The sequence below is a fragment of the Paracoccidioides lutzii genome (genome assembly GCF_000150705.2).
Source record: "Paracoccidioides lutzii Pb01 unplaced genomic scaffold supercont2.15, whole genome shotgun sequence".
In the NCBI taxonomy this organism is placed as follows: domain Eukaryota; kingdom Fungi; phylum Ascomycota; class Eurotiomycetes; order Onygenales; family Ajellomycetaceae; genus Paracoccidioides; species Paracoccidioides lutzii.
The window spans coordinates 237,430-263,204 of NW_015440961.1; the positions used below are offsets into that span (position 1 = coordinate 237,430).

Genomic DNA, 25,775 nt, shown 5'->3' on the forward strand with positions numbered 1-25,775 from the left:
AGCTTTTTTATTTCTGATTTTATTTTAAATATATTGTTACGAAGATGATATCCGCACAGCTGTGAGGCTGTTGACTGGAAGATATAGTATCTACAGAGATATCTGGAATGCACCTAGATAGTATATATAAGATAGAGTGGACGAATGCATCCGCTTTTCCCAGAGAAAGGGGTCAATATGGAAAGGAAACCTACACGGCTTGGACACTCTCCAGAGCGAGCGGGAGTTGCCAAAAGGCGACCAAGCCAAGGAAGGAAAAATAAGAGTCTAATAAGACAATGATATGAAACTCCAAACGCAGCTAGGGTATGTATATACCACATCCACCAATAAAATTCCTACGCAAACCTCCTCTCAATCTCCTCAAAAAGCTTCGGACTAATCTCATCACTCGAATCCCCCTCGACCCTCCACAAACACCCCCTCTTCTCATAATGCTCCAAAAGCGACTTACTCGTCTCTTCAAACTTCCGCAGCCGCTGCCTCCACGTCTCCACGGAGTCATCCTCCCTCTGCACCAGGGGGTCACCGGTAATGTCATCCTTGCCCGCGACTTTAGGTGCGTTGAAGTTGGTATTGTAGACTCTGCCGGATGGAGCGTGGACCCAGCGCGATGCTATGCGGGAAATGATGACGGCGGGCGGGGTGAGGAGGTGGACGACTAGGTTTATGGGGATTAGGCGGTCGAGGCTTGTAGCTTGGGTTGCTGTGCGGGGGAAGCCGTCGAGGATGAAGGAGGCGCTGGGGTTTAGGATGGGAGTGGCGGGGGTGGTAGGAGTAGTAGTAGCAGCAGCAGCAGCAGCAGCAAGGGGAGTAGCAGAGGTGGAAGTAGTGGAAGTGGTAGGAAGGGCGGAGAGCCAACCCTTGGACGAGAGTTCGGAGGAAATCAGCTCCAGGATGATGTTATCCGGCACGAGGTCTCCCGCTAGAATGGTAGACTCCGCCTTGAGACCTAAGTGTTTTTAATCATTGTTAGTTAAAATGTTGGAGATGTAATTTTGAAGAGGAAGCTGAGAGAGTTGTATGTATGAACATATATATATATATATATACCTAGAGGAGTCTTGCTACGGACATTTTGTCGCAGGAGGTCCCCGGAACTGATGGATGCGAGCTGGGGGTACCTCTTGATCAAGCGTTCAGTTTGGGTACCCTTCCCCACGCCAGGGGCTCCAATGAGGATGATTCGCGCCGCCTTTTTCAACTGCTTCGTTGCCCGGGTCATTATACCTTCACGAGAATGGGGTCTGGCAATAGGATGATGGCCGGGTTGGTGGTCCCTTCTTAAGATTTAGGCAGGCTTATCTGAAGGCGCAGGATAGGAATATTTGGAAGTAAGAATATACAAAGGGGGCAATTGAGGAACAAGCGAATAGGGGAATGTCTAAATCATCCTGCCAGATAATAATACACAAAGATAGGTAATTTAAAAGCAGAAATATACATTGGTGAAGAGCAGGTCAAGATCGGAAGCAAAGAAAAAGGGAGAGAGAGGGGTGGCATAAATTAAAAGGAAGTGGGGTGTACAGTAGAAGAGGTCGAGGAGGGAGTGAGTGGGTGGGTGGACTGGCGACTTGTTCTCGCTCGCCCTCCGGATTTTATATTAGCGGAACTAATTCTTAGGTAGTGAACTCAGTTAATAGACAAACTAGACAAACTACGGTTAGTTGGTTGTGGTTTTCGGTGAGGGAGAGCTTAGTCAGCAGACGTGGCCAACCAAGCAGCCGCCATTGCTCAACGTCAACCGTTTGTTCGCCACTCTCCCCCAGATTCAAGAGCCGGGGATAAATGACACAACCGCTGAGAGAAATTGCGGATAATGATGATGATGTATGGATGAAGCCAGCTACACCGGTGTACCACCAAGGATATCCATTGTGCGAAGGCCGTACCTAGCCTTGGTAGACCCTAAATGACCCCTCCCCCCCCCAACCCCCAGACGTGGGACTGAAGAGCTAGGGGGATTTAGGGATTTCACCTTCCTGAGAGCCCCTGCTGCATACATGGACTACACAACAGAAGGGTGATGATAATCCGGAGAAACGGGAAGAAAGGGGTCCAGAATAGAGTCTGTGATGTTGGCTCCTTTTCTGCAACTAAGGAAAATTTTGGTTCCTTGTGTTTTGCCTGTGTTTGGGGGGATTTTTCCTTGGCGTGTTCGCAGCCGAAACAAATCCGAAGTCCCGTACCTATAGGTCGATTCCCGGGTTTAATTTTGCTTAGTTAATCAGATCCCAGTCATTCGCGTCCCAATGTCGAAAAAAAACCCGACGCGTTAAAAACCTCACGTACCTTTTACGACCTCACCACTCACCACTCACCACTTTGGATTAACGACTTCTAGTGTCCCGTATATATTGCATCCACAAATGATTCAGTACGATAGATCTCGCATCGACCCGAAGCGTCGGGCTGGACTCGACTACAAAAAGAAACAATTCGCATCCCCTACTTACAAACAGCATGATTATTCACACCGGCTCAACTTCTATGAAATCCCCCCAACCCAAGAGATCACCCTGGAGGAATTCGAACAGTGGGCCATTGACAGACTGAGGAGTGCGTTTATCTATCTATATATATATATATATATATTTCTTTTCCTTTTCTTTTTTCTAAAAATAATAATAATAATAATTGGTAACCTCTTATTCTGATTCTTGTTGAAGTTACTAACTCATGTAAAAATCTAGTTCTTGCGGAGCTTGAAGCATGCTCATATCGAAACAAGTCCCCCGCTGAAACAGCTGCCCACATCACACCCCTCCTCGCAAAGTTCCTCCCGCTCTCCTCAAACAGATCCTCCAGCACCGGTGTAGACGAACGCCTACGAAATGAACGCCGAAAAGACCATTACTCCCACTTCATCCTCCGTCTGGCCTTCTCTTCAACAGAGGATCTAAGGCGCCGCTTTGCCCGTCTCGAGACCATGCTCTTTAAATTTCGCTTCCAACAAGATGACACGAAGGAAAACCAAGCCTTTGTCCAGAGCCTCAATTTCAACTGGGTCATGGTCTCAGATGAAGAGAAGCATGAACTTGGCGAAAGCCTGCTTGCATCTACCTTTGGTGCCCGCCGTCTGGATGAGGAGAGCTGGTTTAAAGTGGACTGGGATAAGGTGCCGGAGCTGGTTGAGCGTAGGGGCGTGTTTGTGAAAAAGGGAAAGGCTTATGTACCCGTGCGAGAACAGCTTAGCATGATTCTTGCAGAATTCACGGCTCGTTTGGAGAAAGCACTTGAGGTGTGGATATACTGATATAAATTCTCCTCCTTTTTTTGGTTAACGCTTAGGAACTAAGCTGTCACTATACCCATATTCTAACTGTCTGGTTTCAGTTTACAAGCCGAGCATTGCCCCGACTAGATGAAGACGACCGTCTAACCCCGATTCTCGACCATCTCTCGAAGAATTTCGGCACCTCCGATTCCAGCTATAGCGAAGGGGAAGGTTCAGTGCCCGGGGCACCCATCACAGCATCATCCATAGACGCTCTCTCCCAGCACTTCCCACTTTGCATGCGCAATCTACACATGCAGCTACGCAAAAACTCCCACCTAAAACACTTCGGCCGCCTACAATACACCCTCTTCCTAAAAGGCATCGGCCTCTCCCTCGAAGACGCCCTTATATTCTGGCGCCAATCCTTCAAAACATTCAAGGACGACGAATTCAACTCCAAATACAAATACAACGTCCGCCACGCCTACGGCGACGTAGGTGGCGACGTTAACCGTCGCGGTCGTGGCTACCCACCTTACTCCTGCCAGAAGATTTTAACAGACAATTCACCCGGCGCCGGGCAGACGCACGGATGCCCCTACCGGCATTTTTCGGTAGATAATCTCATCACCTTGCTGCAGGCGACTGGAGTTAATGATAAGGATGTGCTGCGTGGAGTGAAGGAGGATGTGGGCAAGACGCGGTATCACCTTGCGTGCAGCCGGGTGTTTGAGTGGGTGCATAAGGCGGAGATTAAGAAGGTTCGGGATGAGGGGACGTGGAGTCAGACTGAATTGGATACGATTGTGCATCCGAATACGTATTTTAAGCGGAGCTATTTGTTGAAGAATTTGGGGCAGGTTGCGAAGGAGGATGTGGAGATGACGACGTAAGGATGATTATGCGTATACAGATTGTAATGCCCCTGTCTGTGTATGGTTATTTTTATTCTTCTTCTGTTGTTATGATGGCTGGCGTCTTTGGATTCATAGGGTGTGATAGCGGGTTATTTCAGTGGTTGTTTTTGGTTTAACGGGTTTTCAAATGGAAAATGTATTTCTTTATGGAAAATGTGTTTCTTTCCTGGCATAGCCTTGAAATGGAACTGCACTCCCTATTGCAACAATCAGATGCATCCAGGATCCCACCATAAGTTATCCAGACATCAGATTGCAATGAAGGTAAACAACATAAATCAATCAATGCAAAGCACAGAACATGTTACCGCTGCTGATTCCCGATTCATCCTAAAGCATCAAAATGAGCTCTCAAAGCCGGGTGCCCAGCCATGGGTAAAAAAATTAAATAAATAATTTCAATCTCTTTACGCGCGACGCGAAAACAGCAACATCATTGAGGATGACAGAAGCTGAGGGTAAGTAATGTGTATTTATTTGAAGTCGGCGAGGTCATAATTTTTGAAGGAGAGAAAAGAGAGGAGAAAATTTTGGCGTTTAAGCAGATAGTGGTTTTTACAGTTGTACCCAACAGGGAATAGTCAGCTATTACTACGGCGGACTGCAACAACCCGGCTTTCCTGCAACCTGGCTTCATCCATGGCAACAACAAACCAGGAACATTCACTACGAGAGACGTTGCTGGAACAACAAAGCAAGTTATCAACCTTTAACCCTCGTTTGGAATCCACTGACCGGTGGCTTTCAACAGTCATTTCTGGCGCCGCTTGTTGTGTCCCCGGGCGGATTCGTCTGAAATACCTAGTATATACCCCCAGCGGCCACCGCCCAACGATTCCATTTGTACCTGTTCATTCATGGTCTGTATCAGTGAGGGCATCTAAAGACACCCCAGCACAACCATGGACTACGAGGCATTGAAGGACCAGTGGAGTGAAGTTGAGGACCGCGATGGTATCAGGCTCAGTTGGAATACCTTCCCTAGCACGCGCATGGTTTGTTGCCCTTCGCACCCTCACCCTTCCACCGGGTGATGAATTTGCAGCCCGCTAAGACGATATATGTATAGGAGGCTTCCCGGCTCGTGGTACCAATTGGAGCCATCTACACACCATTGAAAGAGAAGCCCGAATCTCCTTTGCTACAATACGAACCCGTCACTTGCAAGCAGCCTTGCAGAGCTGTTCTCAATCCATTTGCGTACGTGGAAATTGATATATTTCCATATAGACCCCACCCCACCCCCAGACGGTCAACTTCGCGACAGGTTGCTCAATGACTGACGTCGATGTTATAGCAACGTTGATATTCGTGCTCGAATCTGGATATGTCCCTTCTGTCTGCAACGGAACCCCCTCCCCCCTCACTACAAAGATATAACCGAAAATGCAATCCCGCCCGAACTTCATCCACAGAGCACCACTATCGAATACCAGCTTGCGAGGCCAGCTCCAGCACCTCCTATTTTCCTCTTTGTGATCGATACGTGCCAGGAGGAAGATAGCTTGAAGGCTGTGAAAGACTCTCTCATTATGAGCCTTTCCCTGTTGCCCCCAAATGCATTGGTTGGCTTGATTACCTATGGCACTATGGTTAGGACACACATGACTCTCTCGTAATGAAACAAAGTGTTAGCAGTTGCAAAAGAGCTACATGAGCTAACCACTGGGAAAAAATCATTAGGCCCAAGTCCACGAAATAGGATACACCGAATGCGCCAAGTCATATGTCTTCAGAGGAAGCAAAGATTACGCCGCGAAACAGGTCCAAGAGATGCTCGGCCTCCTTGCCCCAGGACTTCGTCCACAAATGCCCCAGCAACCTGGCCGGCCCAACCTGCCCTTGTCTCCAGCTGCAAGATTCCTGCTCCCAGTGCAACAAGCCGATTTCCAGATCACGAACGTTCTCGAGCAATTACAGCGGGACCCGTGGCCTGTGGCTAATGACAAGCGACCGTTGCGGTGCACTGGTGTTGCTCTCAGTGTCGCTGTGGGGCTTATGGAGACGTCATTCCAGGGTGCTGGAGGTCGTATTATGCTTTTCACCAGCGGTCCTGCTACTGAGGGTCCTGGTCATGTGGTTGGGCCGCAGCTTAAGGAGCCCATGCGATCTCATCATGATATTGATCGGGATAATATTAAGTATTACAAAAAGGCTTTGAAGGTCAGAACTTCATTACTTTTCGTTTTCATGTTCTCTTTTTTTGATTTGCAACTGACGCGCCCCCGTTCTAGTTCTATGAAAGTCTTGCAAAGCGTGTTGCTCACAATGGCCACATTGTTGATATCTTCGCTGGCTGCCTAGATCAGGTTGGTCTACTTGAAATGAAAGGTTTGGCGAACTCTACAGGTGGCCATATGATCTTGACGGATAGCTTTACATCTTCCCAATTTAAACAATCGTTTGTGCGAATATTCGATAAGGATCAGAATGACAATCTTCTGATGGGTTTCAATGCTTCGCTGGAGGTGCTTACAACCAAGGAATTGAAGGTGACAGGCCTTATCGGTCATGCCGTCTCGTTGAACAAGAAATCGAATTCTGTTGGAGAAACTGAGTGTGGTATTGGTAATACCTGTTCGTGGAAGATGTGTGGGATTGACCCCATGTCCAGTTACGGTATCTATTTCGAAATCGCCAACCAGGGAGGCCCAGCCCCGATGCAACAGGGACCTAATAGAGCCATGATCCAGTTCTTGACGTATTATCAGCATTCGTCTGGACAATACCATCTCCGAGTCTCCACCGTTGCTCGAACTTTCAGCAGTCCAGCCGGCGACTCAGCACTCGCTCAATCTTTCGACCAAGAAGCAGCTGCGGTGCTCATGTCTCGAATCGCAGTCTTCAAATCCGAAGTGGATGACGGACCCGATGTCCTGAGATGGGTTGACAGAATGCTCATCAGGCTCTGTTCTCGCTTCGCGGACTACAGAAAAGACGACCCCACCTCATTCCGGCTGGAGAAGAACTTCACGCTCTATCCACAGTTCATGTTCCACCTGCGACGAAGCCAATTTTTGCAGGTTTTCAACAATTCCCCCGATGAGACCGCGTTTTATAGACATGTCCTCAACCACGAAGATGTTGGAAACTCACTCATTATGATCCAACCCACTTTGGATTCCTACTCCCTAGAGCAGGAGGGCAGCCAACCAGTCCTGCTAGACTCTGCTTCCATCCAGCCCGCACATATACTGCTCCTGGATACTTTCTTCCATATCCTAATTTTCCACGGTGAAACCATGGCGGCGTGGCGGAAGGCGGGCTATCATGAGCAAGAAGGTTATGAGAATTTCAAGGCTATTCTTGACCAACCCAAGGAAGATGCTAGGGTATGTTTTGTTACTATTTACTCTACACATAAGTTTTTTTTTTTTTTTTTTTTTTTTTTTTTTTTTTTTGATTCATGTTTATCTAACATCTCCATTCTTCTTTTTCACAGGAACTTATCCAAGATCGATTCCCGCTCCCTCGCTTCATCATTTGCGATGCAGGTGGCTCCCAGGCTCGTTTCTTACTTTCCAAGCTTAACCCATCCACGACTCACTCCACTGGTGGCTACGGGGGAGGAGTGCAGTCTGCACAAACTATTTTTACGGATGATGTTTCACTCCAGACATTCATGGATCATCTTATGAAGTAAGTAACAACTCCCCCCTCCGTTATGTATCCACGATGGTTATAGAGTGAATGAGTTGCTGACCAAAAAACTCAGATTGGCCGTTTCGGGTACGAGTTGAAATTGAGGTTCGAGTAGTCCAATGGTAAAGTTCAACAATTGAGTTAAGGCCCATGTTTTAGTAACTTGACCGTAATGTATCTTTTAGCGGGAGCTTTTTAATTTAATTTAATTTCATTTCATTTATTTGCCAGGCTTTCTTTTTTATTCCAGTTCTTATAGTTCAACGTTCCAAAATTGTCTAGGATTAATCTCTCATGGATTGGCAGCTTTGGGAGGAGCCATATAATATATATATATATATATATATATATATCACGTGACTAGAGTTTCAGGTTTGTGCCCTAATTGTCCAAAAACGGATCGCTTAGCCAGCACGCTAACAGAGCTTACAAAACTCCTGAAAACTTTCACGGAAGCTTTCTTTTGCTCCTTTAACCAAACCTCATCCACCTCCCAATAACCACCAAGGCAGACTGACTACCTTTCCCATTCGCCATGCGTAAGTATCGTCCCCTTGGTTGTCATCATGACATGGTGACTGGCGACTGATTATGCATTTTGAAAAGCTCCCAAGTTCGACCCCAATGAGGTGAAGATCATGTAAGTCCCCTTCCATTCACACCTCGTTTGGCAAAATCATCCAGCAATGAATTACCATTGCATGCCAATTCTAACATTATCTATAGCCACCTGCGGACCACAGGTGGTGAGGTCGGTGCCCAATCCGCTCTTGCCCCCAAGATCGGTCCTCTCGGTCTCTCCCCCAAGAAGATTGGTGAAGATATTGCAAAGGCAACTGGTGACTGGGTACGTCGTCGAAAATCGCAACCAGTGCCAAATTCCCATCGAAGTTAGGCAGCTAACCATCTTCTTCTTGCTTGCCAATACAGAAAGGTCTCCGCGTCACTGTGAAACTCACCATCCAGAACAGACAGGCGCAAGTCTCCGTTGTTCCCTCTGCCTCTTCCCTGGTCATCAAGGCCCTCAAGGAGCCACCCCGTGACCGCAAGAAGGAGAAGAACATCAAACACACCAAGTCCATCCCTCTCGACGAGATAATTGAGATTGCCCGCGTCATGCGCTCGCGCAGTTTGGCCAAGGAGCTGAAAGGAACTGTCCTTGAGATCCTCGGAACTGCTTTCAGCGTTGGCTGCCAGGTTGACGGACGAAGCCCCAAAGACATCAGCGATGAGGTCAAGGCTGGGGAGATTGATAGTATGTGGTTTTCTTTTTTGGGTTTTTGAAAATTTGCGTTTGGTTCTCTGTGCTAACGGATATGAAAATAGTTCCTTCGGAGTAGATTAGCGGATCCAAATTTTTTTTTTAAAAAAAATGAAAAAAGCAAATATTCTTTTGTATTAGCTGAGGCGATTGGATTTTTTTATTTTCTTCTTTTTCGATGAAACTGTCTATAATGTGTTGTTACCCTACATGCGCAGACAGAACCTGACTCGAAATAATATCTGGTCGACCGCCTAGGTGGGTTTATGAGATATGGCCGCCATTTTAACCTTTTTCCTATTTTTTGTCAATACCAGTTATATACCCCTTCATTCATTTGCCATATCAACAATATCTTTACCTTTCTTAAAAAAATAGAAAAACCCAAAACCAAGGAAACGAATACCAATTTCGTACGTGACATGCCCCCCCACCTTTGCCAACACTCTGGCCCTTACCATACTGTTTTTCTGGGACTTTTTTTCTTCATGGTATAGGCCTATTTTGGTTCAAAGAAGATAAAGTTTTTCTCTGTGAAAACTGACCAACTACTCACCTCGGTATCTTTTGAAATTAGCTTTTCTTCCCGTTCGCGGTAGGTGGAGCTGATTCTGTGGATACGGTGGTCCATCTTTTGCGGTCAACATGCAGTTACACGTAACTGGTTTCTTGCGGGATATCGAAGGTGCCCTGCTTTACCGTGTTAATCGGCTTGAGGGCCATTTAACTCCTTCCATTACATAAATCCAAGAATATATTTTTACATCTCCAATCTAATTTCCAATGTGCCTCTTTTTCTTTAACTCCGCTTTGTCTTTGTGATTTTTTAACCCATAGTCCTGAAGCTTTCGAGATGATGACTGCTTTCCTTCGAAGATTCGAAATATTTCTCCCCTATGCCCAATTGAGTCCTTCGAACGGAAGCACCTGTATTTGTTGCAAACATTGCATATGATATTCCGGTTGTTGCCTCATGCAGCTGATTCCTCCCGAAAGTGCTCACGGTTGCTGTCTGCCAACATTGATAAAAGTGCGATCCATATAGAACCTCATTTAGTGTGTTTTTCAAACGAGCTCCCGAAATTTTTTAAGGATATGTAGCTCTCAAACACTGTTCGTGGGTCGGACTGGACCATTCTCGGCACGGTTGTTCGTGGCGCTCACTGGTACTCTGTAAGGTCCCAATTGCCGATTCGAGGAAGCTTCGTAAAATGATACTGGAAATGATACCGGGAAAAGAAAATCCAGATAATTCCGTTTCATCAAGGTATTATTTTAGATCCACTATCTAGATTTAACACTGTTCTATATTGAGTTGGGATTCTAATGTGGGATTACAAATTGTAAGCATCGAGCATGGGAATAAACATCTTATCTACTGGAGTAACACCCTACATCGATCTGTGTCGTTCTTTTTAGCAGACAAACCCTGCTAACAAGATGAAATGATTCGGTCATATCCCTATATCGAACCTGGAATCGCTTTCTCCCTTTTATTCAGGGTTAAATCTGACAGTGGATTCCACACTCCTTAAGTGCGCAGTGCATTTCATGCACGCAAGCAGCTGTTATGTACAAGTCTCTAACTTTATGTCAACCTTTGTGCATAATCAGCTGTGTAGTTAACTATGATAACTTTTTTAAGCACCTAAAAATAGTTTCCCTTGCCACCGCTAACTAGCTTACAGAGAAAGAATTTGATAACTACCCATTGCATATTCCAACGAACCAACTAATTTCTGGCCATGTGGCCAGCTCCTGAAAATAAGAAAGTGCTCCCAGTATTTATGGATGTTTAGTTGGCTGGACGGGCGGGTGGGCCAAGCGCTTCGACGGAGTTCATCCTGGCTGGTTGTTGCACGCGATGTTGCGGAGGAATGGATGTTGGCGACTAACCAGGCTGACACACGACGTTGAGTTTGCCAGATGCGATGCAAGCCGGAAAATAAAACGAACAAAAATAAAATAAAATAAAAAAAAGTAAGGAATGCCGGTTCGTTAGGTTGGTGCCCAAGTAATAGACGGACGAACCCTGGAAATTTCGCTTCGATCCTATTTTGTCATGATAATAATCTACGCTGCACGTTCGTCGGTTGGTAGCTTTCGAGATTTAAAGTGAGCACCGACGTCGGTAACTGGCCCAGGTGGTCGTAACTCTATGGAAACCTGCATCCAATCAGTCCTAGTTAAAGTATGAGTGTAGCTTACATATGTAAATTTCCATATGCTTTCTTCAATCCCGCTCTGAAGTGGGAAAATAAATTCAGATGATCCTCGACACTGTTATCATATCAAAGGTTGTGACCCCTCACGTCGTCGCCAGATCCATGGGAATCTCTTATATAGCATATCCTGTAAATGTTACATGGTTGGGACAACAGATGAAGTATCAACTGCCGGAAAGAGTCAACCGAGGGGGGGGGACCACCGTTCCTTTCTGTCAATTTTTACAAGCAGATTTCTCCCATCAACCGCCAACCAACCTCTCTCCATTTTTCAGATGGCCTGGCCTGGAAAATTTTGACGAGCTCTCCTTTTTTTCCTGCTTCTGCCAACAGGAAGATGGAATCTGGATCCTATCACACATGAACCCTCCTCCTCTTATTCTTCTCCATCTGAAAACCCGCAAAACCCGCAACAAGCTGATCAATTGTAGTGCTATCTTCTATCCTCAACACCCCTAGGTTCGATCAACCAACATAGCTTTCACTGCTTACTCCGTAGCAATAACAGTGAGAGGGTTGGTGAGGATTACACCGTTCCCGATACCTGCTAATAGCCAGCGTCTCGAGACAAATGCTCAGTTAATGCCAGAGTGCATCAGAACGGAGCGATCGGAGCAATAGAACTAAAGAAAACTCTTCTTTTCCTATAGATCTGTGCAGGTGCTTAGTGAGTTCACCACGGCATCGGTTGATCGATATATATCAACAACGAAGTTCCACAAGCACTTCTGGGACACGGGATGGACTAGGCATCCCCGGACCAGACTCAGGGCAACAGCCAACTTAAATAAATTCAACCAAAATCTGTAAAAGCCGGCTGGACGGAGAGTTCTGGAATGATGCGCGGAGATATATGGATAATAGAACTGTAGGAGCACCGTATGTCATCTGTGGTCCCTAGAACACTTGAGTCCTTGGGATTCCGAATCCTCAAAACATCAATCGTTTTGCCATCGTCGAAATCCACCATGATAGCCTTTAATATAAACGGTCTGCCCATCCATTGTGAGTGGTGGGCAAAGTCAAAAGAGGAGCTAAACGTGTTCAGCAACTTGCCTACATGTGTAACAACACAGGTGTAAGCAAGACTGCCTCTACCACAAGGAATAGCAGTAGTGCTTTTCAAATGATAGAATTACACGGGCTATATTTGTTCAACTGCCTAACCTTCTACCAGTCATTTTGTTGAATTCCCGGACAAGGGCAGATGATGTACCTAGGTACTTGAACAGAGGGCGAGTGACATAAGATAAGAGTGATGTCTAGAAATGCAGATAGATCACTTTTCCTCTTCGGTTTAGTCTGAAATTTCTATATCTTGGACCTCAGCTCGATCGCATCTCTGGCCGGGCATCATTGTCACGTTCTAGGGGCGAGGTTGTCCACGGGTCCTTTGCTCATTTCGATAAATTTCAACATGTACTATCATCCGGGACATTCTGTAGTAATAAATAATCTATTGGGGTTGGTTTCGAGGGTTGTTTTGAGGCTGGTTCAAGAAAGGGAAGAAAAGGGCCATCGAATGGACTGTTTGTTGGCTGGTTAAAAAAAGGGATGGTGATGTCCGGTATCGATATTGATAGGATAATACGATCATGCACGGCCTGGTCAAGCCGTTTGCGTGGTAGCTTGTGCGGCCAACCGCATCAACCTTTTTAGATTGAACGGTGGGACCGGGACGAATGTTGATTCGGAGTCGCGCAAAGGCATTGTAAATATTTGTTCACATGAAAATAATCAACAATGAGCCCAGAGGATCCGTCTGTTCTGTAGCGACGCGAATAAACGTATATTGGAAGGAATATATCAGAATCGCAAGTATAATGAGGTGTTTGATAAAGAAGTTTGTCCATGAATCTGGTTCTTGTAATTCTGTTCTTCCCATAACTACCTGATCTGCGTGTCAATCTCCTTGAAGCAAGTATATAGTTAATGGGCCTTGTGCTTCCAAGGCGGCAAATCATAAATCCATGTATTTATTTACAAAAAGCAAAAACAGCCCAGGGTTGACAGCGGGAAGCGTGATGACATCGTTTTGTGTTGTCCATTAATCTTTCATGCAGCCCACAGGTCACCATTTTCCTTTTTTTTTCCCCCTTTCCTCTTTTAGGAGAGATAGTCACAGGAAAAAGGTGCAGAATTAGCACGACATAAATAACTATATATCAAAGGCTGCAAGCACGCCTAAACAAACATCACGAACAATGGAGAACAACGAAAAAAAGGAACCAAAGTGATGAAACCGATCCTCAACACCCTTTCAAGGTTGGCGGTTTACCGGCGTGTTGGCTTTCAGCCACATGCCTGGCGTCAACTTTAATTTCCTTTTGCTTTTGTGGCTTAATCTTGACTTTTTCAAAGTTTTCTTCATTCATGTTGCCATTATGCAGTGGAGGTTGCTCCCGAGGCAAGGGTGGACCGGCCATTTTTTTGACAACGAGATCGAAACAGTTGATTGTTGAATTATGGGACAGAGACCTTGTTTTTTGGGGGGGTTGAGGGGAAAGTAACTGGAAGGATAGATTGAAAAACGGCAGCAAAGCTCCATGTAATAATTCAGGGTTCATTGGAATTTGATTGGGAGGGAAATTTTGGGTCAAGCAGACCTTTAAAGAAGAGTGGCTTTGGGCGAGAGAGTCTGTATCGCGGGCACTGTTCTCCGCTCAGGTCTTTTTGTCAAATTTAGGAGTGGAGAAGCTTTCCAAGGTTGGCTGATAAAATAATGGATCATGTCATCCTCTGGAATAATCTGGATCTTGAGGCCTGGGTAATACGATAAAAATTCCATACGGAGCTAGGTGGGGCTTCATGTTCTCGGGGTGGTTTGGTCGCGTGAATTCCAAGACATATCTTGCAGCGAAATATTTTATTTTGATAATAGTGAATAAATCATGGCGGGGTGCTCTGTTCTTTAGATAAACATACTCTGGATAGAATGCCCAAAGCAAGGAATCATCGAAATACAGAGGTCATATTTTGGTGACTGGCACATCTTATCCTTGGAAATGGCGAACCACTGGCCTCAAGATCAGGGGATGGATGATCGTGAACATCACACCCTTTTTGAGCTTGGCTCTCCACTGATTGATAACTACCACCCACTGTAAGAATTAAAAAGTATTAGTGACCCGTAGCCTGTGTGCTGTTGGGGATCAGCATGGTATCATCCATAGGATCTTCCGATGCATCCCGTGGAAACATCAACAGCTTCCAATGCAGCGGAGGATTATCCCAGTTTCAGCCAGAATCGTGAGCTTGGCAGTTAGCCTGTCGACACCAATTCCCACGAGAAACTTTCGCAACTGTTTTCCTGATGACTTTGCTCCTTTCTTTTTTCCTTTTGCTTTCTTTCTGGCCAGCTGTTGACTAGTGAGCGTCGGTCGCGGACACATAGACACAGGACTCGAAGGACTGAAAGGATGTAGGGATTTGCCCTGTGCAGGTGCAATGCATCCAGTGTTGAAGTGACTCTCGATGTGAATCTGTAGCTATTGGTTGTGAGTTTCCGCGTTGGTTCAGCACTACTGCTGGAATCTACGTGCGTGCATGCGTTGGGCAGAAGACATAGCCAGCTCAGGAGTGATGAGAGGACAACGACATGGTTGAAGATATTTCACAATATATTAAATGCACGAGATTGCTTGCGTATCAAGCCCCATCCATCTACGAACGCTTGAGCGAGGGTTATTATTGGGGAGGAACCAGTGAGTGTTAAGTTTCGATCAGCTCATCAGTTCCCACTCCAGAGTTCCACAGCCCGCAGAAGCCCCATAAGCGGCCGCGTAAGGAGCCCCTTCCAGCCTAGGTTCCAAGCCCGTTAAACTAACCACCCACTACTCCGTCCACTACTCCGTACCCCTTCTCCACGTCCTCACCCATCCAACCGCCCCTCCTCCCACTCCCCCCCCCTCCTTCCCACCTGGCGCCCCATCCCCCAATGCCCCGGACCAGCTCCCTGACCCACCCCCAGGCCCATCCATGTCTACAGGCTGACGCCCCTGGCTGCCGCCCAATCCCCGCAGCCCAATAGCCAGCCAGAGCTCACCTCCCTTTGCTTGCTTTGGCTTGCCCACCCCCGCCCCTCCCCCAAAACAAAAACAAAAAAAAAAAAAAAAAAAAAAAAAAGGGCTACCTAACCAAGCTTGAGGCTAGAACATAACTCCTCACCACATCCTCTCAAACTCTCAGAGGCAACACCGCCCACCCATCTCCAACCACCAAGAGAGAAAGACCCTCCTCTCCAACCACGTTGTTAATCAGCCGTCAGTCGTTCGGTCCAATAATCCTCACCTTCTTCTTCCTCCTCTGATTTTTTCCCTTTTCCTTCCCGTCCTTCTTTCGACATCATCCCGCGACTTCTGGGTAAATGGTCCACCACCCATCACCAACCACGGTCTCCCTCGCCCAAGAAGCTACCATACCATACCATTCCCCGTCTTGACGTCTTCTTGTTTTGGGCCTCTCGATGTTTGGTCGTTTCCTGGCCCCGTCCCGCGTCCATCCCGCTAGTCTCTTTGTTTGCTTTTTTCTACCTCATTTCCCACTCGATTTTTCTGCTCGATCCAACTCCTCCCTCTGGACTCTGGAGAATCCCGCCGTTACGTTCCACCTTTTTTACACTTAAATTTTGGATTCATTGGCAATATCCATTTGCCAGTATTGAAATCTCGAAGTCTCCGCAAATTCCGACGCCTATCTATAATTCTGAAGTGTACGTGGGGTGATTGGATATGGATGCATACTGAACATACTCCTCTACCGTACATGCATCCCCAAGTTGTATGTGACCCAACACGGAAGAGTATTTTGTTAATAGATATATGAACGGACTGTTGTCATCTTGGCATCATCAGCTCTTTTGCCCCCAACCACTCACTCTCCTTCACGCTACCCTTCACTTGACTTGCCTTGCCTCCAACTCTTTGTTCAGTATTTATCTCTAACTTTTAGAAAGAGGGAATCTAGACAGTCTGAGGGATCTTTTCCCCCGTGAACTATTAGCGGTGCTGCCTCCCCAACGCAACCCACTCCGGAGTCCCACCTCGGAACTAAGTTCGTAAAAAGCGAGCAACCTTACATGCTTCCCCCGCGAATAACATCACGAATTTAAAATAATATCCATATAACCGTCGAACCTCTACTCAGAGTACTCAGTATCACACAGTCCTTTCCGGCCTTGCGCTCATATCCGTTTCTTACGTACAGTGGTTTACTGGGTATCAAGCAAACCACCATCAAGTCATTTCCTTGATGGTTTGTAGTGTTTGTGCAACACCGCATCCCAGAGGCAATCAACATTTGTTCCAATACGACCTCATTAAAACCAGGACGAGATATAAGTCTGCTGGCCAATCTTTTAGGGCCAACCGATACACTCGAAGTTGCCGTTTATTCATTGTCCTTTGTAAGGGAATGAACTCATCGGTTGAAGTGATGTTTATTTTATTTTTATTTTATTTTATATTTTATTTTTTTATTTTATTTTTATTTTTTTTATTTTAATTTTTAATTTTTTTTTTTTTTTGGCAGGCGATCAGTGCGTGTTCTAACCGTGTATATTTTTGATTAGCTATGGCATGATGCGGTGTCAGAAACGATTAAAGGAACGGTTTTTTCGATAACGAGCTGGGCAGGCTCCCTTTCATCTCTCGCTCTTGTCCACCACTTTTCCCTCCCTCCGTACCCCAAGAGGGTGCCCCCCTCCCAAGACCGTAACAATGTTACCATCTGTGGCACAGCAGTCTCACCATTTTCTACATCACCATCTTGACCATCAACCGCCTTTCGACTGGTTGGATCCTCCGTACGATGCGGCCAGTAACGCCTTGCGCACTGCTTTCCGTCACGGAGAGCAGTGCGGATACCCAGCACAACAGCAACATTCGTCGATGCTACGTCAACAACGTGTACAGTTCCCCCGGCCTATCCAGCGACCAACTGCTCAAGATCTGACAAGCTCTGCCGTGGTCAGAAATGGAAGCACTGCAGAGAATACCCTGAGGCGGAAAACCCCTAACGGCACCCTGGCCGCTGGATATGACGGTACTTTGGGGGATCAATCAATTCAGCGCCCGGCATTGAAGCACATTTTGGTTTCCCCGTTAGAGAATGGCCAGGGTATATCACAACACTCAGGCCTACCAGCAGATTCATGGCAATTCAAGGGTCTCGATATCCTTCCATCATCTCAATTCCAAAGTTTCCCGCCGACATACAAGTTCGACGTAATCACATCCGCTGGCCTTCCTTGTGGCATGTCCCAAAACAACAATGGAGCCAGCTGGATTCGGTCCTTGAACTACCCATCTGGTGTCGATTCATCACTAAACCAAACAGCATCGTTGCTTGCGTCCCAAAGGCACTATTTGCCAAATGGTCCTTCGATTCCCACTATATTAGCTGCGTCAATGCAGTCTAACCTTGGTCCAACTGCGTCTGCTGGCGTTGGTCCCTATGGTCCATACTGGCCTGATGGTGCCTATATCCCCTATCGACCTGCTGCTTCTCGTGATTCACGGTACCAGTCAACCCCCGCATTTGGTCCTGTCCAAGACAACTCTGCTGCTTTAGCTTCTCTCCAACAGCCTTTTAATAGGCAATCTCTCCCTTCGACTGACCTGCTTATACCGGGATTCTCATTGAATCCTGTTCCGGCACAGCCACCACAACGAAATCTCCATCAGTTGTATAATTCGGACCCATCTGCCTTGGAGTCTTTCCCCCCTCGTCTTTCACATCAGAATCAGATAGATACGCTCTGGGACCAGAATAGTGTCCCTTTCCATACACGATCGTTGCAAAATACACGACATGATACTGTACATCATCACCCTCAACAACAGCAACCCCAACCCCAACACCAACACCATCAACCAACCGAACTAGAAAACCTCAACTGGCAAGCGCCCCAGCAACCGAATGTGTTTCAGGGTTCAGCTGCAGATATTACTTCGAGACCCAAGAATACAGAGTTTAAAGAGAAGATTCTATCATGGGCGCACAGTGTGTATGTCGATCTACTTACGTTACTTCATACTCGAAGGAAAAATGCTGCGCTGGGGGTACAAGATAGTGATGCTCGTCCAAAACCGAATATATACCCTAAACCCCCCCGACAACCTGCTTCTGACTTCAGCTCACATACTGGAAATGTTGACACTAGTCTCGATAATATTCATGGGACTCCCATTCCAAGCCAACATTTCCCTCTAGCCCATGCGCGACAGGTGGATATGACTCTAGGAAATCAGATCGATGGGAAGCAATTTCCTCCAAACCACTCTGCGGTATCTGATAACAATTTCATTCGCAACTACCATGATGATCGCGCTCCTTTCGGTCAACACCCCAGTCATCGATTACCGGAGAGCCGTTTCCTTGATCATTTCCGCACGATACGTCGTTCTTCAGGTCCTGCTGTGTACCGTGAGACCTCTGTGATGGAGAATGCTGCGTGTGCCCTGGAAATTCTGTCCAGTCTTTGTCTTGAGAGTGGGGGGGAATGGATTGATGGAATGCTGGTTGGTGGATGCCTGGCCTATGGTCTTGGGGATTATGACAAAGCGCTTAGGTGGTATACTCGGATTATCAATAAGGATGCTTCGTACGTGCCAGTCTATCCTCATTTATCGTAGCCGGAACACATTTTGTCTTCATTATTCTAACATATATTTCTCTAAAAGGCATGTTGAAGCGATTTCTAATCTTGCGGCTACACTTTTTGCTCTCGATCGACGTGAGGAAGCACTAAACCATTGGCTCCGTGCTGTCAAGTTGCGACCAAGCTATTTCGAGGCGGTAGAGCATCTCATCGGTCTCCTATGCAGCAGCCAGAGGGGTAAAGAAGCCGTCAATATCATTGAATTTGTCGAAACTACTCTCCGACTTACACCCAACGGCGAATGTTTCAAGATGGATGGCCGTATGAGTGAAACTGACAGTGAAACAGAGAGTCGATCATCAAGCGTGTCAACTACTGAATCCGTGGATAAAGCAGTTTTCGACCATGAAGCGGACCCGGATTGCCCTCCTAACTTTAATGCTCATTCAAAGGAGAATGCTGCCCCTGGCTATGGATCAAGTGGATATGCCATACCTGGTTGTGACAATGGAAGAATGCTTGCACTTATCCACGCGAAAGGTAATATGCTTTATGCTCTAGGTGATAACGTCGGGGCAGCCGCCGCCTTTGAGGACGCCATCCTAATCGGAGCCGGGAGACGACGACGTGGAATTCGAAGCCTTATCAGACTAATTTTGTCGGCTTTCGAGGAAGAGAATCGCCACACGCTGCCGGCGCCCCACCACCAGCGCGACCCTACGAGTGCGGTGCTACTTTTCCCTGATAAGGCGCTACAAACAGCGAAACTCGCTTTCCGTCCTCAAGGAAGCCTCCCCGGATTCCAGCATATTCCAGAAGGTATTGCCAAAAAAGCGGCTATTTCAACTACCAGTAACTCGTTGCTCTCGCTCGCCAAAATTTACCAAGATGGTATGTCAACCAGTTCCGCCCCGGGAGGCTCAAAAACGTCCACTGGAGTCCGTGACATTCTGGCTCTCTACTACCTTTCCCTGTCTCTTCAACCCAGCCCGTCCACGGCTAATAACGTTGGAATCTTACTCGCCAGTATCCAACACAACGGGCCACCGTGTGCTCCGTGTGCAGCTGGCGAAAATCAATTGCCCGATATCCCTGGTGTTGTTCCCGGTAGTGGGATTGCGCTTGCCCTGGCTTACTATAATTATGGTCTTAATCTTGATTCGAAACATGCTCATCTTTATACCAACCTTGGCAGCTTGTTGAAAGACATTGGGCAGCTCCCTGCCGCAATTAAGATGTATGAGCAGGCGGTGCAATGTGATAGCAAATTTGACATTGCATTAGCCAATTTAGCCAATGCTGTTAAAGATTCAGGCCGGATTAACGATGCCATTGGCTACTACAAACGAGCCGTGGCTGCTAACCCCGACTTTGCAGAGGCGGTATGCGGCCTTGCAAACGCATTGAACTCTGTTTGTGATTGGGGAGGCAGGGGAGGAATTGCAGCTAATAATGGCTCTCGTGATCGGTGGCATGTTGATGACAAGGGAATGCTTCGAGATGCAAAAGAAATGGGCGTTGATTCGGGCTGGATCAAACGAGTTGTTGAAATCGTGGATAAACAGCTCAAAGATGGGGAAACATGGGGTTCTGGTGTGCTGGCGACCATGCCACGCGACCAGCTAGGCCTCAGTCTTGCTCTTGTTGGTAAGGATTCGGCTTTACTTACCTACCACGCTTCTTTGAACGCTCTGTTGCGAAGCTGGGCTGGCCAAAAGTGGGAAGGCTCGAGAATCGTGAGACTCGTCGAACGTGCGATAAAATGGATCGGTTGGCAGTGGTATCAGGATCGATACGTTCATGGCAAAGAGTATCCTCTCTCAAAATACTCGAGACCCCAGCTTCCAGCTAGCTTAACCGCTCCTAATGCACCAACTGTATTACCATTTCACACCTTCACATGTCCCCTCTCAGCCAAGCAAATCCGCCATATTTCACAGCGCAATGGCCTTCGGATATCGTGCTCCACCCTTCGATCTCCCTGGCTCCCTGCTACAGTATACCGTCCTCCTCCCCCACCAAACCCGCACCTAAATGTTGGATATGTTTCCTCCGATTTCAACAACCATCCTCTAGCACACTTGATGCAGTCTGTTTTCGGTCTCCATAACCCCTCTCGTGTCAAAGCGTTTTGCTATGCCACAACTGCCAGCGACAACTCTGTTCATCGAAAACAGATTGAACGCGAAGCTCCTGTTTTCCGCGATGTCAGCAACTGGCCGGTAGATCGATTAGTGGAACAAATCGTGAAAGATGAGATTCACATTCTGATAAACCTTAACGGATATACACGTGGCGCAAGGAATGAGGTTTTCGCTGCTAGACCGGCTCCTATACACATGTCATTTATGGGATTTGCGGGCACACTCGGAGCTGAATGGTGTGATTATATTCTTGCAGACCAAATTTCAATCCCCCTTGAAACACTCACACCAAGAAAACGCGTGATTCGAATCGAGGATCGGTTGGTAGAAGAGAACCATGGTGAAGACCTCGAAGATTGGATATATGGAGAGAGAATAGTGTTCACCCGCCAAACCTTCTTCTGCTGTGATCACCGACAGAGTGCTCCAGATTCGCAAGACAGGCGTTTGACATGGGAAGAGGAACAAGCCAACAGGTGGAAAATGCGTAAGGAGATGTTTCCTGATCTTCGGGATGACGCTATCATTCTAGGGAATTTCAACCAGCTTTATAAGGTATGATACGATGGGTTCTACTCTTCAATCATTTCCCTTTTAACTCAACCATAATTAAAATTACTTACACGTTTTTAATCTACTCTAGATCGAGCCAACTACTTTTCGTACGTGGCTTCGTATTCTCTCCCGCATCCCGAACGCAATTCTGTGGCTTCTCCGTTTTCCAGACCTTGGTGAGCATAACCTCAAGCAGACGGCTATTGCGTGGGCTGGAGAGGCCATTGCCTCGCGCATTGTTTTCACCGATGTCGCTCCTAAACATGCTCATATTTCCCGTGCTCGCATTTGTGATCTATTCCTTGATACCCCTGAATGCAATGCCCATACCACCGCCGCTGACGTCCTCTGGAGCGGGACCCCACTCCTCACCCTACCTCGATACAAATATAAAATGTGTTCTCGCATGGCTTCTAGTATACTTACCAGCGCCCTCCCACAAACAGAAGCCGGCCGACAGGCTGCTTGCGAATTAATCGCCTCTTCAGAGGAGGAGTATGAAAGCCGTGCTATAAGTCTCGGGCTAGGTTTGAGATATGAACTAGGCGGCCAAGGCCGCGCCCGGGGAAGACTGATCGAGTTGAGGAAAATGCTTTTCTTAAACAGATGGGAAAGCAAACTTTTTGACACCAATCGATGGGTGAGCGATTTAGAAGATGCCTATGACGCGGTCTGGAGAAAGTGGGTTAGAGGGGAGGAAGGTGACGTGTGGCTTTAAAAGCTTAGCACACTTGAGTCCTTAACCTTCTTCGCCTTCGATACATAATATGCCCTTTCTACAGGATACATTTCTACACTTACATGGCTTTTGTCATTCATCTCCGAAAGACCCTTCTGTTCTATATGTTTAGCCCATATGTCCTTTGTCTTGCATTGTTAAATGTCTGTTTTTACATAGCCTTGTCGTATGTCTCCGAAATATGGCAGTCTCGCCTTTTTGTGAAGATTTATTTTTTTGAGCCTTCCGAAGGAAGCGTGTGTTGTATTCGATGGCGTTATTATTTGACAAGCATTTATGCCTCTTGGAGGAAACCAGGTATAAACTCTGATTATCAAGGGACTCGTGTGGAATCCAGTCAGGGACAAGCGAAGAAGAAAAGAACTGGGTATGAATTGGAAATGGGATGGTTGCTTGGCTCTCGTTTTTGGACCGGCACTTTCGAATCAACCGTTAACATTTCCTTCTCTCATTTACCATGAGAAGCAGCTTCTTTCTCGCTCCCTTATTTGCCGCACTTCTTTTTTGAACTTTTCTCTCCATTCTTGCTTTTTGGGTGTTACGCATAGTTTTCTCTCCCGTTATGAACCTGTTTTGGGATAGAGATTTAGAGATTCATTTTCTAGTGGGATTATTTTGCCTCATTTTCTGCTGTATCTGCTTTGCTCGACTCTCTGTATATCCAGTATCTCATTGTGGCGGGTTGTAAAACCAAGCTTCCCCATTCCCCGATTCCCATCTCTTTATTATTTTACTTGTTTTTATTTTTTCCCCCCATTATATCTGTAGCCCTTGCCCCACCAAGCAAAATGCTTCTATATAAATTATGGCTATTTTACCTATCAGTCAGTCTCCTTCTGGGAGAGTTGTTCCTTGGACAAAATCACAGCCGCCCTCTCGTCAGATCGTAATTATGATACGATATGAACTGAACTTGGCAAATATGATATATCAAGTCAACTGCTGACATTGATCACAAGTGACAAATGACGAATGATGATTTATGTCTATCTCTTTGGAAACAGGCGCCAACGAATACTCGCTTATTCGTTCTGCCAACTTAAATTGTCTTCCTCTCTTTTCTCGACCCCTTTTTGTTGAACACAGGCACTGTTTTGAGGTTCTGTGACGGGAGTTTGTGTGCAAAATTTGGTTACATCTTCATTTAGTTTCTTTTCTTTTCTCCTGCAAGTAATCGAGCTTGTGGTCCTCATGTTTCCTTATAAGATGAATGCCATTCTATATATTAATGGTTAATTCAGCTAGCCTGTTTATGATTTCTTTCGCATGGGATTTTATTTCATAGACCTTTCTCTCTCTCTCTCTCTTTTTGTTTGACTTGCATTTCTCTTTCGAGACCTCTCTTTTTTCTTTCTTTCTTTCTTTCTTTCTTTCTTTGTTTGAAGAGAGTAATTATTCTGAAATTCTTGTCATGTATCTGTGTCTACTCAGAAGTTGATTTTTCATTTATAATTGTTCTTATGAGTTAAGTATACATTTCTGCTCTGCTTCTCTCGAGTAGAGTGCCTCAATTTTACATATATGCCTAAATAGGAGTATAGAATATGCATGCGTAAATACGGATACATTTGCTCTGCAGATCTATTTACTCAGCCGCCACAACAAGTTTTAAAATGAGAGAACAGTGAAATAAGACAATGTATTCTCATCTGTGACAAATATATTCGCCCTAAAGATTTTGCTACCAATGAGATACAGTTTAAAACAGTTCTTAGAAGCACGGCTGGCACCATATCCTTAGAACAGAACTTTACATCAAAGAAATCAAGAGAAAATCAGCAAACGTCCTCAAATTTGGAAAGTGCTTGCTGTCGAATGACAGCATCATTGTTAAGCTCCACAGTAAGGAGATAGAAAGTGTCACGCTGGCTAAAAACAAACCCTGAAGTGTATTCTAAAATATCAAAACCTCGAATGCAAAATTGTCATTTTGCAATATGCACAACTAGCTATCCCATATATCTGTTGGTTTTCGTCCATATCAAAAATTCTCTTGTCGAGTAGGCCTATGGGGAACAGAGGACTGGACAGCAAGCAACACTTGACATGCTTGCTGCCTCAAACTATGGGACTGGAGACAGCAGGACGACTATTCGCAAAGCATTGACATCAGATAGTAATGCAGGTAGAAAATTGGGGCATTGCCGGTCAAGCCATTGACAACTCTGAGAGACCATTACTATCGGGCAGCCCAGTTTTTCGCTTCTTGCTCACACTGAGAAACGATCATCTCAGGAGAGGCCTGCTCCAGGAAATCAGAAAGAAGGGAAACGAGAACCCTTTTTTTCTTTTCTTTTTTCTTTTTTCTTTTTTTTCTTTTTTTTTTTTTGTAAGGTCTTAATTGCACGTGGAACAGTGCTTGTTGGTGATCAACCAGAGTTCATCGCAAGCAGAGAAAAGGCTGGTGGACTGTGCCAGGTGGTATCTCTCCAGAAAACCCGGGATCCCGGAAAGAAACCATTGAGAGTTGGCGTTCGAAGGAGCTGAGAGTGAACGCCTGTAGATCATGTAACAATAACCAGCTCTCTGGGGCTGGGTCGGTCAAACGGTAATGTTCATGGTGACCTCTGTGGGTATCGAACGACAAAGAGGGAGAGAGGTCTCGTTGGGTTGGTGGGTGAAAGACCCATTGCATTGCATGCCCCGTATGAATGTCCTCGCCCAATTATTTGGGGCCAGAACCAAGCGCTCTCGATCGCTCAACAGGCGTCCTCTTGTCTGTTGTACGAGAGCTGACCCACAGAGATCGAATGTTTTTACTAGGAAGATCTGTGGCTACCTGTGTCCAGCCAGGATTTTAAACATGGTTAGATCGGGGCCAACCTCGGATTTCAGCTCGGTAGTCCATCTCTTTTCCTGGTTTATCAACTCCGGTCCACCTGGTATCCAGTTTTGTGGGTTTATTGCTTTGCGCCTTTGGCCGGTTTATCCGGCTGGGGGATATCAAGACTGGATATCCAGTCTATCATGCAGGCTACCGAGGTAGGGGGGTAACGACCTCTGACATGAACAATAATGATTCTCGGTATCCCCCACTGTAACGTTGCCTGTATTTCTTTTTCTTGATGGTCCATGTGCATCGCCCGCCCTTCCCATACATGTGGCATCGTTGGAGTCGTTAAAAACAGAATTAACTGGTATTATTAAACCAAGCCACAGCTGTTTAGTGAGTGGACAGGGCGGAGTTGAATAGCGATTTCACTAACTAGTTCATAGTTCATTCAGCATTGTTATGAAAGTCCTAGCAGTTAACAACATATCTTTGCTTCCAGCGCCGATATCTTAATTGCTCCAAAAAAGGAGACGAACCCGATCAGGACAGCAGAACAGGGTCATTCACGATGTGAGCTGGCGCATCCTGCATCCATGTATGAGAGACGGGCCAAAATTTGGGCTGCATGAGAGTTTAACAAGGGTTCCTGAGCTTTAAAAAAAAAAAAAAAAAAAAAAGAAGTTTCTACACGTTGTTTGG

The 25,775-nt window shown here is 46.2% G+C and overlaps 5 protein-coding genes across 5 annotated transcripts; 3 read left to right on the forward strand and 2 right to left on the reverse strand.

Annotated features, from left to right (window-relative positions):
* Nucleotides 1-338: 338 nt before the first annotated feature.
* PAAG_05586 (adenylate kinase) lies at nt 339-1,225 on the reverse strand (the record flags this gene model as incomplete). Its single annotated transcript, XM_002792255.2, has 2 exons — nt 339-952; nt 1,054-1,225. 2 exons carry the CDS (start codon nt 1,223-1,225, stop codon nt 339-341), a joined length of 786 nt encoding a protein of 261 aa, XP_002792301.2.
* Nucleotides 1,226-2,369: 1,144 nt separating this feature from the next.
* On the forward strand, nt 2,370-4,113 carry PAAG_05588 (DNA primase large subunit; the record flags this gene model as incomplete). Its single annotated transcript, XM_002792257.2, has 3 exons — nt 2,370-2,559; nt 2,694-3,241; nt 3,337-4,113. The coding sequence occupies 3 exons, from the start codon at nt 2,370-2,372 to the stop codon at nt 4,111-4,113; spliced, it is 1,515 nt and encodes a 504-aa protein (XP_002792303.1).
* A 926-nt stretch (nt 4,114-5,039) lies between these two features.
* Nucleotides 5,040-9,119, forward strand: PAAG_12063 (protein transporter SEC23; the record flags this gene model as incomplete). The annotated part of the gene is made up of 11 exons (XM_015847603.1): nt 5,040-5,132; nt 5,207-5,337; nt 5,435-5,729; nt 5,821-6,300; nt 6,372-7,469; nt 7,580-7,776; nt 7,853-7,866; nt 8,386-8,419; nt 8,506-8,626; nt 8,710-9,034; nt 9,106-9,119. 11 exons carry the CDS (start codon nt 5,040-5,042, stop codon nt 9,117-9,119), a joined length of 2,802 nt encoding a protein of 933 aa, XP_015702753.1.
* Nucleotides 9,120-12,058: 2,939 nt separating this feature from the next.
* Nucleotides 12,059-13,691, reverse strand: PAAG_12064 (hypothetical protein; the record flags this gene model as incomplete). The annotated part of the gene is made up of 2 exons (XM_015847604.1): nt 12,059-12,321; nt 13,544-13,691. The coding sequence occupies 2 exons, from the start codon at nt 13,689-13,691 to the stop codon at nt 12,059-12,061; spliced, it is 411 nt and encodes a 136-aa protein (XP_015702754.1).
* A 3,291-nt stretch (nt 13,692-16,982) lies between these two features.
* Nucleotides 16,983-22,282, forward strand: PAAG_05594 (UDP-N-acetylglucosaminyltransferase; the record flags this gene model as incomplete). Its single annotated transcript, XM_015845629.1, has 3 exons — nt 16,983-18,868; nt 18,948-21,564; nt 21,653-22,282. 3 exons carry the CDS (start codon nt 16,983-16,985, stop codon nt 22,280-22,282), a joined length of 5,133 nt encoding a protein of 1,710 aa, XP_015699855.1.
* Between the last annotated feature and the right edge of the window lie 3,493 nt (nt 22,283-25,775).